This window comes from Carica papaya, chromosome 2 (assembly GCF_054855325.1).
Source record: "Carica papaya isolate Zhongbai chromosome 2, ASM5485532v1, whole genome shotgun sequence".
NCBI lineage: Eukaryota > Viridiplantae > Streptophyta > Magnoliopsida > Brassicales > Caricaceae > Carica > Carica papaya.
This window is the reverse complement of record NC_142310.1, coordinates 36,377,869-36,395,749: the sequence shown is the minus strand read 5'-3', so window position 1 is coordinate 36,395,749 and position 17,881 is coordinate 36,377,869. Positions and strand designations below refer to the sequence as shown.

Sequence of the window (17,881 nt, the reverse complement as noted above, 5' to 3'; positions counted from 1 at the left end):
GAGGTGACTCCAGCGCGGTGGCGGGTGACGGTCAGTAGTCGGCTCTCTTCTTCGGTGATTGGTTCTTCTTCTCCGACGGAGGACTAGCGGCTAGGGTTTGGGTTCGGTGTGATGTGGGATATTTATACCCATCTTCCTTAAATCTGGGTTATTCATCGCATTTGATATCGACAATCCGATTGCGTTTAAAGAAAAAATGAATCTGAATCATTCACTGCGATTTGATCTGAACCATACGATTACATTTTAAGAGGGAACGAACCTGAACAGTTCATCATGTTTAATTGCGATCGTTCGATCGTGCCTGATAAGAGAATGAATCTGGACCGTCCATGCGCGTCGGAACGCATCCGGGCCTCTGATCGCGGGCACGCTGATTATTAGTGTGGCTTCTCGCGTGATGTCTAGTCAGCGTGCTTTGCCACGTAGCGCATTCCGGTTCGTTGAGGCTGTTGACTGGGCAATCATACGTGGGTAATATTTCTTTCAAAAATACTTCCCGAACTTAAATTTTTATCACTTTTTCTCAAAATTATTTTCAATTTCATCATCTACCTATTTTTTTTCTTCATAATTTTACATTAAATAAATTTTTTTAAATTATTATATTTATTTATTTTTTAATTTTAAAATTAATCTCATGAGAAATTTCTGGACCGGATATTATACGATTTTTTTTTCTTATACTTTTTTTGTTTAATATTATATATAATAAGACATTGATAAATTGATCATTTAATATAATATACAATCATACCATGGTATCAATCAAAACAAAAAAACTGTCGTTACCGTATATTAATGCACAATTTCTTCAAACATATTATAATTTTGTAACTATCATATTGTGTAATTACTAAACTTTACCTTAGATTAATTACTTACAAAACAAAAAATAATTAACATTAATTAGTTATTATTAGTATTTCAATTATTAAATAAAAAGGTGGCTGATTTAATTTTAGTTTTTAATTTTTAGAGAGAGAGAAGGCAGCTAAGCTGTTCACAGCTCCAAACTGAAGAAGACATTGTCAATGGGTGATGATTGATAGTAACTGATAAGAATCAGAGAGGCCAAGTGGCCAACAAAATGAAAAGAAAAAACTGCACCTACCACATCAGACTGTACGGACATGGGCCCCTCCCTTTTTCTTCAGGTGGACTCCTTGATGGGAGGAAATCTATCAACTCAATCCATTACACCTTTATATTATTCACTCTTCTCCCTCTTTCCATTATACATATATATACATACCCATTTACCCATTATATACATACATAATTTTTTGAGTTTATCGAAATTGACTCGTAAACATTTTATTTTTTTGTTCACTATATTTATATTGATGGTCTTAATTGAATTTAAACTTTTTATCCTCGATCCTCAATTTATTTAGTTACTAGTACGATTTTAATTATATGAAATTTGATTTTCAATACAATAAGTCTAAAAACATATAATTATATAAAATAAGATTCGCATGATAAAAAATATGATTAAGTAACGGAACCAAACTCAATTTCTAAAAATTGAGAGGAAATTAGATTTTGATGTTTAATGTTTGACTTAGTCTCCGTATTTCTATTAAGAGAAAGTTTATGATCTACAATATTTTTAATCTGTCGTAATCTCGTATAATTTTTTACGTTTATCGAAATTGACTCGTAAACTTATTTTATTTTTTATTTTACTACATTTATGTTGATGGTCTTAATTGGATTTAAACTTTTTATCCTCAACCCTCAATTTATTTAGTTACTATTATGATTTTAGTTATATAAAATTTGATTTTCAATATACATATATATATATGATAAAACAATAAATCTAAAAACATATAATTATATAAAATAAGATTCTCTTAATGACGGGACCAAACTCGATTTCTAAAAGTTTGAGAGGAAATTAGAGTTATATATATATATATATATATATAGTGTTTTACATCTACATCTTGGTCAATGAATTTAACTTCTCAAAAACCCTTTTCTCCGTTTGGCGGCTGGGAAAAAACGACTGTGTTTTTTTCTTCTTCTTTTTTTTTTTTTTAATAAAAAAATTACAACATAAATTAATCAATACGTACATTTAAGTTTTTTCAATAAATTAAAATTTGTAGGCAAAAATAAAGAAATATATATATATATATATATATATATATAAAAGAAACTGGAAATCTGACAAGACCAGCTAGGCCACCATAATGCCATTGGCGTCGTGGGCAAATGATGTCATGTGGTAGGTGAAACTAAGAAAAATAATGTATGGTTCATTAACCGGCCATCGTCATTCCAATCTGCATCATCCGTCGTCACCGGCTTCCCTTTGAAAATTAATATTTACATAGAATTTTGTAAAATATAAAATATAAAATGGGTTTTTCCGTAATTATACTCCATTCAAATTCGTATTAAAATTTAAATTAAATTCAACTGGATTAATGACAAATAATTATAATTCCTGGGAATATGCTAATTCTTTTTTTTTTTTTTAAAAGAAAAAGAAAAATAAAATTGTGACTCGAGTGGTGAGTAGTAGTACTATATACAGCTAAGCATTAGCCAATCAAAACACAAAAGACAGTAAACCAGTGATAAAATTACAACTAACATCATTCAATAAAATCCCACGTCATATATATATAGATATATAAATATAAATATAAATATATATAAACATCCACCTCTTTCTCCCTTTCTCTATATGCTTTTTCTCTTTAGCAGTTGATCCGTGTGAATCCTCTACCTCCTCCTGTATCTTCTCCTCTCTTGATCTTTTCTCTCTATCTTTTCCCCCCCTCAAACCCCTCTGGATCTCTGCATCTTTTTTGACTAGCTTGATCAATCTGCTGATAAAGAAACATGGGTTCTCTTCTTTTTCCAGGAATCTGATGTGGGTACTATTGCATACTTTGTTTTTCTCATCATCCGAGCAGAAAAAGTCTCACCCAAATATGAAAGTATTTATCCCTGGTCTTTTTACACTAGCTAAGCTCGGTTTTATGAGATTTCTTCTTTTTCTACTCGAGATTTTTCCTGGGTGTTACCAAGATTTGAACTTTTTCTCTCCAATTTACAGATTAATTAATGGGTTCTTCTTTTTCCTTACAAAAATTTAAGAAAAAAAAGGATTTAAAATAGGGTTTCCTTTTTGTTTGGTTATACAGGTCTAATTCGACTGGGTAGATTCTTCTTGTGTACCACTCACGTAATTATTTTATGGTTTAACCACTGGTTATAGGCCACGTCACACGCTTTCCGTGGTTTGCACAAAAATTTCTCCAAATCTTTTTCTAATTATCTTTTTTTTTTCTTTAGTTTAAAAAGGAGATTTTATTTTAAAATTCATTTTCCTTTCTCCAAAAAATGTTCTCTGTGTACTTTCTTTTCCCATTAGATTGGTTTTTGGTCAGGTGATTTCCTCTTCTTCTTTCTCTCTTGCTTATCATCCTTTTACGCTGTAAATCCCCATGTTCATATCAGTTTTTTTAAGCTCTTATGATCTCATGTGCATGGATTCATTGACAGTCGTTATTTGTGGGTGTAGCATCATCAAGATTCACATGCAAATCCAACGGTGGTGGATCTTCTTCTTCTTTTTCTTCTTCTTCTTCTTCTTCTCTCTATATATATTGCTGTCTGTGTGTGTGTGTGTGTGTGTGTAGATATGTCTATGTGTGGGCCAAAGTTCTTTGAGAGTGAGAATCTTGATGATGCTGCATCGACAATAGACGACTATATATACAAAGGAGGCAGTAGTCCTACTTATACAGTTCTATGCACAGCTATGGCGCCAGTCTGCACCTTATTTATCAACAGCTGCAAGAGGATGATTTATATATTCCTTCCAATATTATTCCTTTTATGTCGGTTTCAGGTGGGTATTTAGCTATTTACAGATTTAATTTATGTTTAGATGGTTTTTTTTTTTTTTTCTCTCTGTAAATTTTTTCTTTCTTTATTTGTATATATTTCATGTTTCTCCTTTGCACTTCTGCAGGGATCTTTGCTGTGTTTGACTGCCCAGATCTGTGATTATTCTCCAGAAGCGAGAGGGAAACAAATACATACGCGGAAAACACTCGCACATATATATATACTTTTAATGGAAACAGAATCTTTCTAATGAGTTTCCTGATATGGAGATGGAACTTCAAAAGGGTAATTAAAATTTTATGTTTTAATTAATGAAAGTGGTCTGTGTTTGATCAGTTCTTCAGATCCATGTCTGGATTAACAGATCTTTGATTTTTAATTTTAATTTCTCCGTTAATTGAAGATGGAATTTTCCATTTTTTGCAGAGAGAGAATTGAAGGCATTAATGATGGTGTCATGAGCTTCATTAGAATCTTTAGAAACAAGCTGTAGGAATCTGCTGAGATAAGGAGAATCATTCTGATTATGAACAGGAAACTGAGAAGGAAAGGTAAGAAAATGAAAATGAAAATGAAAGTTTATATTTTTATTATTAGTTTTTGGTTGTTTATGGGTTTCGATGATATCATCTGAACTAATTTGGGCTATATATACCTATCTATATCCATATCCATATCCATGTCTATATCCATATCGATATGTGATGTATATATATTGTTGCTATCACCTTCATTTGTCTTGAGTATACAGATGAGAAAGATCCAAAAGAGAAAATAATATTAGATTAATATGTTTATTGACATTCTTCCCCAAGTGGGTTTTTTGTCTGTGAAATCAGTAAATCTTTCAACGTTGAAAATGGTGTCTGGTCTGATCTGGTCTGATAACGAGTTATAAATACATATATATATGCAGCTTTGATTCTGCTAAAAATCATGGCAAATTAGAAACATGTCACATTATCACTGCCATTGTTGTGTTGGACTCAGGATTAAATCTGTACCCATCAAGTCTGTTGGTGGACCAAACCATTATATCTATATATCTTGCAATTTGAACCCTTCACATGCATCTATCTATATATATATACACTCTCTATTTATGTTTGTGTGTTTTATATGCATATATAGATAGAGGTGGAAGGCTTATTAGCCCACCCATTTCTCCTCTACCCAATAACTGCTCAAAATTTCTCAAAAAATATAAGCATATATATATATATATATAAAGTATATATAATAATTCAATTGATATAAATTTCAAGATGAATTCTGTGTGCTTGTCTTCACCCTCTCCAGCACTTTGGTTCAGATCAGTAGATATGTGTGTGTTAAACAATATTTCCCATTGAGTCATTCATTCAGCTAGCTACCTCAATTAGTCTTCTTCTTGGCTCACTGATTTACTTGACTTATAATTCTGAACATGAATCTGATCATGATATCTTTACCATCAATTAGTAGAATTCTTATGTGCTTGAGTCCAATTTTAATTTCCTTAACTACAGAAATAAAATTGAGCCAAGAAAATCATAATCTTGATAACCCATATTGAGAAAGTTTCAATCTTTATAATTATTTTCTTCAAAAGGTCTGAAATTTCTTAAGACATGGTGATTTCTGAGATCATAGAAAGCCATGTACATATACAATTGTGTATGTATAGACAAGGAAGAATATATCATCTTTGTATATATGTATATGTCTCATGCTTGGGATCTATCCTTTTTAGTTCTTCCTTTTTAATTTGAAGAGAGCCTAAGAGGATTGAATTACTCTTCCCTTTTTTTCTTTTCTCATTTTACCTTCTTCCAAACAGATCCTTAGGCTCTAACAGTACCATTCCTGGAATCCTCCTGTAATGCCTGCCTCTTGTTAGGCCTTATGGCATTCTGATCTAATAATTCTTCATGTACTTTTCAATTTTTTTTTTCTTCTTTTGAAAGAAGGAAAATAAAAAGTGCTTGCTAGCTCTCTCTCTCTCTCTCTCTCTATATATATATATATGTATTCAGACCCACTTCAATATATGTACATATATAGATTCAATATCTTCCTTTCCTTCCCATAACTATCAAGAACACAGAAGAAGATGCCTGAATGAGATGAGAGTCTCGTATGCCATCATTGATGTGTGGTCCCCGATTAACTTTTATTTCTCTATAATAATTTTCTTTTGAATTGTATTAGTTTCAATGAGAATAGAATTATGATCCTGCATGTACGTTTGTGCCAGCATATATATACACAGTCACAGACACGTATAAGAGTTTTCACATGCATACATACATACATACATATATGTATATTATGCCCATATATCATGTGTACTTCTACTTGAAGTCCAATTTAAACTCATCAAGATTTAATTTATACTTCCTTTCTTCTTAGGTTCATTTTCTTCATAGGACTTACCTATTTTTACCCTTTTTATCAACTTAGATTTCAATTAACTCTATATAAATAACATAAAATTCAAGCTAATTTAATAATAAAAAGTCTAAAAATTGCAAAAAAAAAAATTTCAGACGACCACGAGTTCAATAACCCTAATTAATAACTATTATCCTAATTATCGACTCAATAGATTTATTTATTTATCAAATTTATCATTTGAGCTTTATAACATAACAATTCTTGTCTGCTTTTGCTTGACTCCATTACTATTACTCTTCTTTTAAACAATATTAATGTGATCAGAATTCTAATTATACGAATCATTATTTACAGTCAAATTCTTATAAACGGTGCTATCATAATATGCTTTTTGATGTTTGATTATAATTAATCGAGAGATAAAATACTATCTCCTTATGTAAGGAAGATCCCTTAATTTTCATAACGAGTAATTACATACTGATCGTATCTTCTATTGAGTCAATTGCGCTTGTTTCTAATCTAAGTATTGTATTGAGGTCATGTTTGCCAACAGTTTTTTTATCACTCATTTTTTTTGGTCGAACCAAGTGCATATTAGGAAGCTCTTATTTTTGAGGTTGCTTTGAGCTTGTGCCCTCTCTCGCTTGTGTATATTTTATTTCGAGGGTCTCTTTAGTGGTTGTCGATATTTTTGTTCGAGCTTACTTATAACTATTTGTTTGATGGTTCTTTGGTAAGTTTTTATTTTTATGAAACTATTAATCCGAGTCTTATTAGAACTTTATGTTTTTGTGAAGCGTGACATTGTAGGTTTTTTCTTCCGACCTCTCTCGCATGCATATACATATTCCTGAAACTAATGATATTTCTTTTAAATTTCAATTATATGCATACATGTAGACACATGTATTCATGAAATTACTTATATTTCTTTTCAATTTCAATTGTATACATGCCTTATTTGATTTACATATCACATGTATATTCTCTCTATAATATCATCCCAAGAGAACCGAGAAAAATAAATTCAAACTTTGATACCAAATTACAACACCATATATATATATATACATATACATATATATACGTATACCATCATTAACTTTGATTAGGACTTCATTATTATGTTTTGGCACATTACATGATTTCGTCCAAATTTCTCTTGAAATTATATGTTGCAGCACTCATTGTCTCTATCAACTATTTCACCGTCCTTCTTCTTCTTCATCTTCTTCTTCCCTCTTTTGCTATTTATGTATATATCTTCCATGGAGTTAATATATATTTTTTTCTTGTATATGCCAAGAAATTTCCCTTCCTGATTTCACCTAACTAGTACTATATATATATATATATATAGATACATATAATTATGTACATATACATATATATATATATATATATATATATATATAGTGTAAGATTCTGCAATAGTTAATTTTTTAAAGGATCAGCAGTAGATATTTTTTCTTTTATACAAAAATTTGTTCAAGTATTTAATTTATTATAATCATTTTATTTAAAAAAGTTTAATCATTATATTTTTTATTTAAATATATAATAAATTCGTTAAAATTTAATTTAATTTTATAGTTATAAATACATTAATGAATTAAATTATAAATTTTAGATTGAATTAAATTTCATAAGTTAATTTTTGTTAATTTATAATATATTCATAGAGTATGGAATTTATGCATTCAATATTGTACATTAAAATGATTACATTATCTTTATATGATTACATGATCTTTACTTTCTGAACTTGAATGGCTCTTGACCATATATATATATATATATATATATACACACATATATATGCATGAATGTATGTATAAACCTTATTATTTGGGGGCAGTTGAAAGGCTTCTGCTTTGCAGTCTATATATATATATATATATATACTATCATGACTGTTTACACACAGTGTCATGTGTATGTATATTCCCTTCGCAAAATTGCTTGTCCTACTTATATGTACAAAATATTCGTTGATAAGATTCTCAAGTCCTTTCATGTTGGACTGCCTGGGACAAGATACGTTTAACTTGTACTACCTAAGATGATTATATATGATCACACACACACACATATATATATATACACATATATTGTTAGAAATATAAACTATACAAAATGATTTCTTATAAATTTCATCACTATCAGGGATTTTTGAGATCTGCTCAAAATTAAATTTCTGGACTTTAAAATTGTAATGCTCCATCACATATATGATATTTTAATGGAAATATATATGTTTTATCAATTGGGTAACATATATAATTCGAAATCAATCTTTTTATTAACATACATACATACATACATACATATATATTATATATATATATATATGTATGGATTTATATATTACATGGGTATGCCAAACCAATATGGGTATTCAAAACCAACCTATTAATGGTGTATATACACACACACATATATCTCCTAAAATAACGAAATACCTAAAATTTGATACTTTGGTGTATGATGTCTGATAAGCCCAGATGGGTGGGGTGCTTGATCTCATCCATTTGATGCATGAATAGGTTGATGGCAACTGCTCATAAAACATAACTCAGGAGTCCAGCGAACCCACAAACACCAATCTTATATATATATATATATGTATATGTATATGTATAAGATTGAACTAAATTAAATTACAAAAGGAAAAGAAAAAGAAGATGTGATCGGATTGAAAAGGACAATGGTCCCCGTGTAAAGATAGTAGTATTATTCAATTCAATACATATATATATATATATATAAGGACAATGGTCCCAATATATATATATATATGTGTGTATATATAGTTTTAGTAATTATAAGGCATCTCGTGGGTTTCACGTGGCAAAGCATGCAAAGTGAATGAGAAAAGAAATGAAGGACCATCTTTCGTCTCCTTGCCTCCCCATGCAATCACATCATCTTAATTTCAACCAGCAAAATCAAAACCCTCGAAAACGTGTCCTTACATGTGTATGAATGTATACGCTTTCCTTCTGTTTATACAAATAAATATATAGATATGTTTGCAGAGGCTGCAGTAATGGCTTCGCAGTGTTTAGCCCCAGTTAGGGCTACGGTGTACAGACAATTACACTCAACAAATTTCTATCTCCTTCTCTTTTCTCTTTCATTTGTTCTTAGCAAACTTCTCCCTGCAATTTCAACTGGCACTTTGATTCATACACTTTCAATTCGATCTAACATGTTGAATTAATAGAGTAGCCGGCTTCTAATGTTATAACTAAAAAGTTCTATATAAATGATCGAGTCACACGTTATTAATGATTTGAACTTAAATTTTTAAGAACCAGTAATTTGAGTTCAAAAAATTATTATGTTAGTAACCGTTTGGACTCATTATATTATAAATGGTATCGTAAACTTTTACCAATTTGGTTATTTCGGTTAGTATAATATTAGATATTATAAGTATTTAAATTATAATTTGTGATGGTATGATATATGATCCTAATAAGTATATTAAAAATTTAAGCGGTGAAAAATGTGATACACAATCTCACATTTAAGAAATATATGATTATTGAGTTATAAATAAAAATTCGTGTCACACGCTATCAATAATTTAACTTTAAACTTTTAAAGACCTGTCTTTACTTTCGAAAAGATTGTTGGGCTAGAGTTGCTCGGACCCAATTCGTTACGCCTGTTCCGGCCCATTCCATTCAAAATCTATATATATATATATATATATATAGTTAATGTAATTTTAATTTTTTAAAATTAATTAAATTCTGATTAGTAAAATATTTTATGTTGTAATGTTAGTTTATATTTGTTGTTATATTTATTATCAGAACAGATAAGGGAAATTGATTTCATGCGCTTATCTTTATTTTTATTTCAGTTCTACTAAAAAATTAATTTTATTTTAATTGGAATTAAATTTATTCCAAAATAATTTTTTTTTTAAAAGAACAGTTAAAGCAGTAGAGTAGAACTCGCCACCTCGTCTCTCCTTCCAGTTTAACGAAAGAGGAAAAAAATTCCATAACCAAAATTTGATATTGCAGAAATGTCACTTCAAAATTTCCTCAGAAGTCTCAAAACTGTGAAAAGAGCACACATGGAATCGATCTGCAGAACCCTAATTTCATCATCTTCGCCTTTCATCGACACCCCACCTTCTATTCTGTCCGCTCTCAATTCCACAATCCTCCAACACCTTCTGTCTGACCGACAATTCAGCGCCTCAAAATGTTTAGATTTCTTCAATTTCCTCCTGGAGAATCCCTCAGTAATCCCATTCGAACCCGATCTCCAAGCCCACTTGACTCTAATAGGCAGGCTTCTCATGCAACGAAAGTTCTCAGATGCAGAGAAACTCTTGAAATCTGTATCGGTTGACGAGATTCTCAGGTACTCTTTTCCCGCTATAGCCTCTAAAGTTCCAAGTTGTTGTTTTGAATCGAAAGTTGTAGCCAAGTTTTTCAATTTGGTGCTTAAAGTTTATTCTGATAATGGGAAATTCAATGAAGTTTTGGAGGATTTTAATTATATGAAGAGTAATGGAATTAAGATTGATGAGAGAACCTGTACCCTGCATTTACTTGCTCTCAACAAAAATGATCAGGTGGAATTAGGTCTAGCTTTTTTTAATCAAATGCTGGAATCAGGTATTCAGATTTCTGTATATTCATTGACTGTTATGGTTGATGGTTTATGTAAGAATGGAGAGATAAAGAGAGGGAGGGAGTTGGTAGAGGAGATGATTGGTAAAGGAACTAAACCCAATATCACTACATATAATACAATGATTGATGCTTGTGCTAAGAGATGGAGTTTTGGAGAGTTGGATTTGATATTGAATTTAATGGAAAAGGAAAATGAAGCATTTAATCTTGATACATACAAAATTTTGGTTGATGGGTTTACAAGTTGCGGAAAAATCAAAGAAGCTGAGAAGTTGGTTTTGGAAATGCATGATAAGGGTCTGAGAGTAGACGCCCATTTGTATAATTTGATGATAATCGGGTATGGAAAAATGGGTTCCGTGGAGTTAGCATTTTCGTTGTTCAATCAAATGACTGCAGCAGGTGTCAACGCGAATACTGATACCCATTGGGGTTTGATAAATGGTCTTTGCAAAGGGGGAGATGTAGAGCTCGCGTTAAGATACACGAATAAGCTGCAGCGGAAAAGAGTACAGCTGGACCAGGTGATAGTTAATACTTTGATTAATGGATTATGTGAAAGAGGGATGGTATATGAAGCCTTTGCTTGGCAAGTTGAGATGGAAATGAAAGGATTTGAGGTTGATTTATCTGCATATAGCAAGATAGCCTGTAGGTTGTGTGACTCAAATCATATTGAGGAAGCAAAAATGCTGTTGAACAAAATGGTTAAAAGAGGTGTGAACCCTAATGCAGCGAGGTTTATAAAGTTGATAGATCTATGATACAACAAAAAGTTTCCGGTGGAAGCTAAAATTTTTAAGAAAGAAAAAGGATTTCCTGCTTTCTCTCATAAAGACTCTTTTGGCATGGGTGTTAAAGAAAAAGAAGTAGCAGAAGTTATTGGCCGGATATGAAAATGAAGATGGGGATGATGGTGGTGGTGAACTGAACTTGTGATGTTTGATCTATTCTACCATGTGCCCTGAATCGGAAGCGAATATTTCAGGGTTGTTTGATTAAAAAGATCAGATTGATGACTGAGAATAGGTTCCAAACTTCCAAAGCTGACATTATCATTTTTGGGTTGTCTTTTAAAGGTCACAAAAATAACCAGGAAAATGGAAGACAAACCAAATTGCCAAATGGTTCGTTGAACCCCTGCCGCAGGAGTTTGTGGCAACAGAGGGGAAGAAATTGCTAAAATAGTTTCGGAGCTTTCGTAGAACATTCTCTTTAGCTGTCATTCGATTTGAGAGCATTTGAAATAGGATTCATGAGAACTGAGTATTGAAGAAGTTTAGCAGGTTTTGAGAACATTTGATGGCAAGCTGGATTCTGATTCAGTGGAATTGACAGTATTGCTTCTGTTCTATCAGATTTGGGAAACCAAATCTTGAAAATTTGCTATTAATATTAGAGACTTCTAATTATATTTTTTGTTTATTTTAAATATTTAGTTTTTTTTTTATTTGTAATAAAAAAATTTAAAATAATTATGTTATATTTGAATTTTTAAAAAATAATTTTAATTAATTAATAATTATGTTAAAATTTGATATTAATTTAATAATTTAATTAAAAAATAAAAATTCGAACTCTAATTACTAACCGGATCTTGATGTATTGGGCTTGACGGGTCGGGCCCGAGTTGAATTAGAAAGCTTCTATTTTGACTGGACAGACAAATCCTTAATGACCTAGTTCTCAGCTCTCCGCTCTCCCTCTGCAACTCCCACGTAACTCGCTGCTCAGAAGTACAGGGACATGCAATTTAGTCACCTATACATGCCAATTCTTCCTCCGAAAACTTCTTGAAGGTATAAAAAATGGAGTCAATAGTAGTTGCATCATCCTCAATCGATGGCGGTATTGGCTGCTGGGATCTACAAACAGGGGCGGAACAGCTCCGTTACAAATCATGCGCGTCTCCCTCACACGGTCTCGCCGCAGTTGGCAACCGGTTTATCGCTTCCTCCCAACTCCGCGACCCCTCCGCCTCCTCCGGCTCTATCTTCTACTGGTCCTGGTCCAAGGTTTTGGTGTTTACAGTTTCTACCTTGACCGTTGATATATATATGCCTACCTCTTTTTAAAATTTTATTTATTATTGGTTTTGTTTATTTACTGTTGGCTGGATTGGTACTGTGAATTTTCGTTCTGCAGCCCCAAGTAGAAGTTAAGAGCTTCCCCGCAGAGCCGATCAAGCCGCTTGCTGCTAACACCGAAGGCACGTACATTGCTGGTGGAGGTACCTCTGGTCACATTTACTTTTGGGAGGTTGCAACTGGCAGGTTGCTTGGGAAGTGGCACGCACATTATAGGCCAGTAACGCGCTTGGTGTTCTCCGAGGATGATTCGCTGCTGGTTTCAGGTTCTGTGGATGGTTGCGTTAGAGTCTGGTCGCTGTTAATGTAATCACTTTTCTTCTAATTTAGTTTCACTTTGCAATATTGATTTGATGCTTAACGATTAGAGTGTATTTCTGATTCTTTGTTTCTTTCTCTGTTGATATAGGGTATTTGATGATTATCAAAAGCAGCGGGGTAGCCATCTTTATGAGCATAGTTTTACACAGCACACTATGCCAATAACTGATATTGTCATGGGATATGGAGGATGCAATGCCATAATAGTCTCAGCTTCGGAGGATAGAACCTGTAAGGTTCGATATGGATTTTTCCTTTTAATGTGACTAATATTTGCATCATGAAACACTTTCAGATTAACTTGCTTAACCACTTCTGTACTTGTAACTTATTATTCAAACTATTGTGGCAAGTGAGATCATATTTTTCCTCATTGGTCTTTTTTGATTCACTGATTTAAAGCAAGGATATGCTGAGATATGTAAACTTTTTGTGCTCGTTTGTTCACGAAACTGATTGTTGTACCAGAGCACAATTAGAACATCTTGGAGTCCATTTGGAATAAACAAAAGTTAGTCTTTATGGAACAATGAGGAAGGTCATTAACGCTTCATTAGGATAATTTTTATGAAGACACAGTGGATTTGTTTTCAGATTTATTGTCTTTGGAGAAGCTCTGGACTCCTCTATTAAAATGGAGTAATGTGTATTGGTTCAGGTTTGGAGCTTGTCTAAGGGTTTATTGTTGAGAAATATTGTTTTCCCTTCTGCAATTGATGCAATCGCCTTGGACCCTGGCGAACATGTCTTCTATGCTGGCAGCAGAGATGGCAAGATCTATGTTGCTGCGCTTAATGCCAGAACTGCATCTAACGACAATTATGGGATGCATATTATTGGTTCCTTATCTGATCACAGGTTTGTTGTTTTTTTAACAAGTTCCTGAGGCACATAACCATAGAAAATAGCTCTCACTCTTTTATCTATAAAGTCTCTCATTTTTTTGGTTGTTTCGTTCACCCTGAAAGTTCTCTATGATGTTCTGAATTTGCAAATTGTTGGAATTTTTCTAAGCACATGCTTCTACTTAACTTTTGGCAAGACTTGTGGGAGTTTCAGTTACTTTTCAAGTTATCTGTGTTGTTAAAAACTTAGTACCAGTATATAGGTTCAGCGACGTGAAAAAAGGATATTAGTTAATGGTGTTATGTCTACAAACTAAAAAATATTTCCATACATGCTCAAGTTCTTTCCTTGTGATAGAAATGATTCCGATGAATTGTTATTGCTGCCAGATGCTCTTTCTCTTACAAATTGCATGTGTTTAGAATAGTTTTACGGGTTTGCTGATTGATATGGTTCCCGATTGGATCCTTAATTCAAGAAGAATTGGATTCTAAACCATAGATAGCTAGACAGCTAACATCCCCCTGAAAAAAAAAAGCAACTACCAGAATTTGCATATTTGTTTCTCCATTGCTGGTTTACTCACGATCATCCTGCTTCCTAAACTGGAATGCTAAAACTAGGAAAGCAAATTTATGAAGAAGAACTGGGTAAGTTAGGACTTGGTAGTTAGAAAATTAAAGTGAATAGTAGTATTTATTCTTTTTGCAATGAGATTCATTGAGAAGGAAATTAAAAGCAGTGATGTTTAACAATGGGGATTTGGTGTAGAATAGGATTTTGGAGATTGAAAGAGATAGCAGGAAGGAGGTGAAGAATTTGACTTTAACATACTATGTCCTAAATTTGGTATAGGTTATGAGTTTCTATAAGTCAACGAAGAGATAGGCCCGAAAGTGAAGACCAAGAGGTTTTCTTTTTTGGAACTCATGATATATCAGTTATCTTCTTTTGTAAACCTGCAATATATTAACTCTATAACTATATCCTTTTGGAACATGTGAATTCATTCTTTTCTTTTCAGATGTGCTGTGTGATTAATTTTTCTGCTTCTTAATCAAAAAGTAACAATACTAGCTTCTTCTTAGGCTATACAAGTGTTAGTTTTTTTCTAGCTTTGAGGAGGATTTGAATCTAAATCTCTTCACATAAAAAAGAGAAAAGAACCAATAGAGAAAGAAGATATTTTAACTACTATTTGTGATACAAATAATGAACCTGATATGTTGTTTAAAATAAATTCTCTAGATAATGAATAAACTGAGCTTACCCCCTTTGAACCTAATACATGTTTCAAAACTCAATCTGAAAACCGTAGATGAAACCGGTTAGAGCGTCTGGCGTGTGAGAGTTGCACCAGGCTCTGGTGCCTGTAGGAGATCAAGCCTCCGATTATCCTGCAACATTGGTTGCTGATCTGATTGGTAACATTGGCTTCTGATGATCCTGCAACAATCTTCTGTTTGGCTAGAGATTGCACTGGCTCTTGATGGAGTTAGGGGCTAAGAACTGATGGCGTGAACAGTTGGAGGTCTTTGAACTTATGGCTGTGGCATTGTCAGTACAATGGTGGAGGAAAGTGCCAAATGATGGAAGCAGGGGCACTGGCTCAGGATTTTTTTTCTTTAATGATGGATATGGTGCAAAGAGAAGAGGTAGGCATCAAATGAAGACCTAGGATTCTATTAGAGCATGTAAAATATGGCTCTCTGTGATATCCTTCCAAAATAACTTTTTAACCTGTAGACAACAATGTAGAGGGTCTCTTTGTTATAAATTTGGTAATCTTGGAAACATTTTTTTATTGCATTCTTCATTTTCTTCTAAATAACTAACTCAGGTTTCATTAATTTGAGAATTTTATTAGAATTTCATACTTTTTTATGGTATTAAGCTGTAATCTGTGTTCCATATGCTGTAAACTCTGGTGAAAGATACTTCAGATCCTTTATATTATGGAGAAGATGATTGATTGATGGAAGATACTGTCTCGCTTCTGTGATTAAATCCTGCTCTATCATCCTTCTTGTTCGTTTTGAGTATTCATTAACAAATTCAAACTTTGTTTTTCTTTTTTTTTTTCACAGAAAGCCTGTTACTTGCTTAACCTATAGTACAGAAGGAAATTTGCTGCTGTCTGGATCAGAAGATGGTGTTGTTCGAGTTTGGGATCCAAAAACCCATAACATTGTTCGCATGTTCATGCATTCAAAAGGTTTTACTTGATACTTTGAAAATTGCATGTTATTATGAATATTGATTTTTTTTCTTTTAACAAGCAAAAGATACATCACATGTCTTGTATTTGTACATGGTCATAAGAAATGTCAAGTGCAAAAGACAAATCACATTCATATCTAATGTTGCAAGTAATTATTCGTTTAAACTGTTCAATGGTGATATAAGCAACTAATATTAGGAGATTAGTTTCATCTATCGTTGTTGCTTGCTGGCACCCAAAGAACGGTTATTTGGTACTTATTTTACACGTGTTTCCATATAGTTGAGTTAATTCAATTTGTAGTTTCTCATTTGCATTGATATTCTTGTGTATTGGCACAGGTCCTGTGAATAATATTCTTCTTGTTAGACAGCCAGTCAATTCTAATCCTCGCTATTCAAAGATGCAACCTTCCAGGAGGCATGGATATTTGCTACCACCCCCACTGGAAAAATATTCAAATTCAGCAAATGAAGACATGTATAACAACAAAACTATTGTTAATCTCCAAGCTGTTGGCAATATTCTCTTGGAAAATTCATACTCAAGTTCTCACGTGATTCACAATCAAATTAAAGAACTTCAGGTGCCTTCATCTCTCACTTTTAAAATTTTAGGACAAAAATACAGTTGTTTTCCTGTAGTGTGGTCATATTGCAATAAGCACCTTCTGGTTTTTTTTTTAACAATTCAATCACTATGGTTTGATTTTCTCTTTAATCATTTTACGCGAAAGACCAGCATGTAAAATAAGAACAAATCACAGAGAGTTGAGACTGTAGTTATTTTTATATTTCAAATTGGGAACGCAATATCAGTATTAGCATTTTAACACTGATTTGTTTTCGTTATTATTGTTATATAACTGGCGTCTTCTTCAGAAACAAGGTTCTGCTGCAACTGAAATGGATGTGGAGCAATTAAAGCTTGAGTGCAAAAGATGCATGCAAATGGTCCAGCAATGGAAGAAAATGTATGAAAACTTGCACGAGTTCTGTATCAACGAGTTATTGGAGAAAGATCAAGTGGAAGGTTCCAAGTGAAACTTGTCCAACATTGGTGCTCCATTTTGTAAAACAGGCTTCAAAACATCTTCCTGGTATGACTTATCTACACAATCCACTTACAGCTGTTGCCCATTTTATGTGTATGGATAGTTAGAAACCACCATCCAGACTTTATTTTTTGAGACGAGAAATTATTATTAAGTGATAATGCCATAGAGGAGACGTCTACATTTATTATGATTTAATTGATAACGCGTTCAACACCTTTCCAGGAGTAGCGGATAATTGTTTCAAGCTGTTTTTTCTACGTAACTGATGTATCCTATTGTTATTGCGAGTGATGTTGTCAGTCATGTTCTAGGGGATTCTATTATGGTGTCTTAGAAGAATCATCCTTTCAAATGATCTTTTAACTTTTCATTGTTAAAAGTTACATTATGAAATTTCAATAAGATGACCTATGTAAAACATACAAAACTCAAT

General features: G+C 32.5%; 2 protein-coding genes and 1 long non-coding RNA gene across 5 annotated transcripts; all 3 read left to right on the top strand.

Annotated features, from left to right (window-relative positions):
* The first annotated feature begins 2,698 nt into the window (after window positions 1-2,698).
* Window positions 2,699-7,552, top strand: LOC110825510 (uncharacterized). 3 transcript variants are annotated; one of them, XR_002541801.2, is made up of 4 exons: window positions 2,699-3,413; window positions 3,548-3,877; window positions 4,001-4,161; window positions 4,303-7,552. It is a non-coding gene; the product is annotated as an uncharacterized LOC110825510 (long non-coding RNA). The 3 variants fall into 3 exon arrangements; XR_015817416.1 differs by having other exon boundaries at window positions 2,702-3,577; window positions 3,666-3,877; XR_015817415.1 differs by having other exon boundaries at window positions 2,704-3,877.
* Window positions 7,553-10,206: 2,654 nt separating this feature from the next.
* On the top strand, window positions 10,207-12,328 carry LOC110813472 (Pentatricopeptide repeat (PPR) superfamily protein). The gene has a single exon (XM_022040629.2). The coding sequence runs from the start codon at window positions 10,298-10,300 to the stop codon at window positions 11,678-11,680; it is 1,383 nt and encodes a 460-aa protein (XP_021896321.2). The 5' UTR covers window positions 10,207-10,297; the 3' UTR covers window positions 11,681-12,328.
* Window positions 12,329-12,477: 149 nt separating this feature from the next.
* On the top strand, window positions 12,478-17,663 carry RID3 (Transducin/WD40 repeat-like superfamily protein). Its single transcript, XM_022040561.2, has 7 exons — window positions 12,478-12,931; window positions 13,062-13,309; window positions 13,413-13,560; window positions 13,983-14,182; window positions 16,258-16,385; window positions 16,733-16,977; window positions 17,273-17,663. Exons 1-7 carry the CDS (start codon window positions 12,725-12,727, stop codon window positions 17,432-17,434), a joined length of 1,338 nt encoding a protein of 445 aa, XP_021896253.2. The 5' UTR covers window positions 12,478-12,724; the 3' UTR covers window positions 17,435-17,663.
* Window positions 17,664-17,881: the final 218 nt, after the last annotated feature.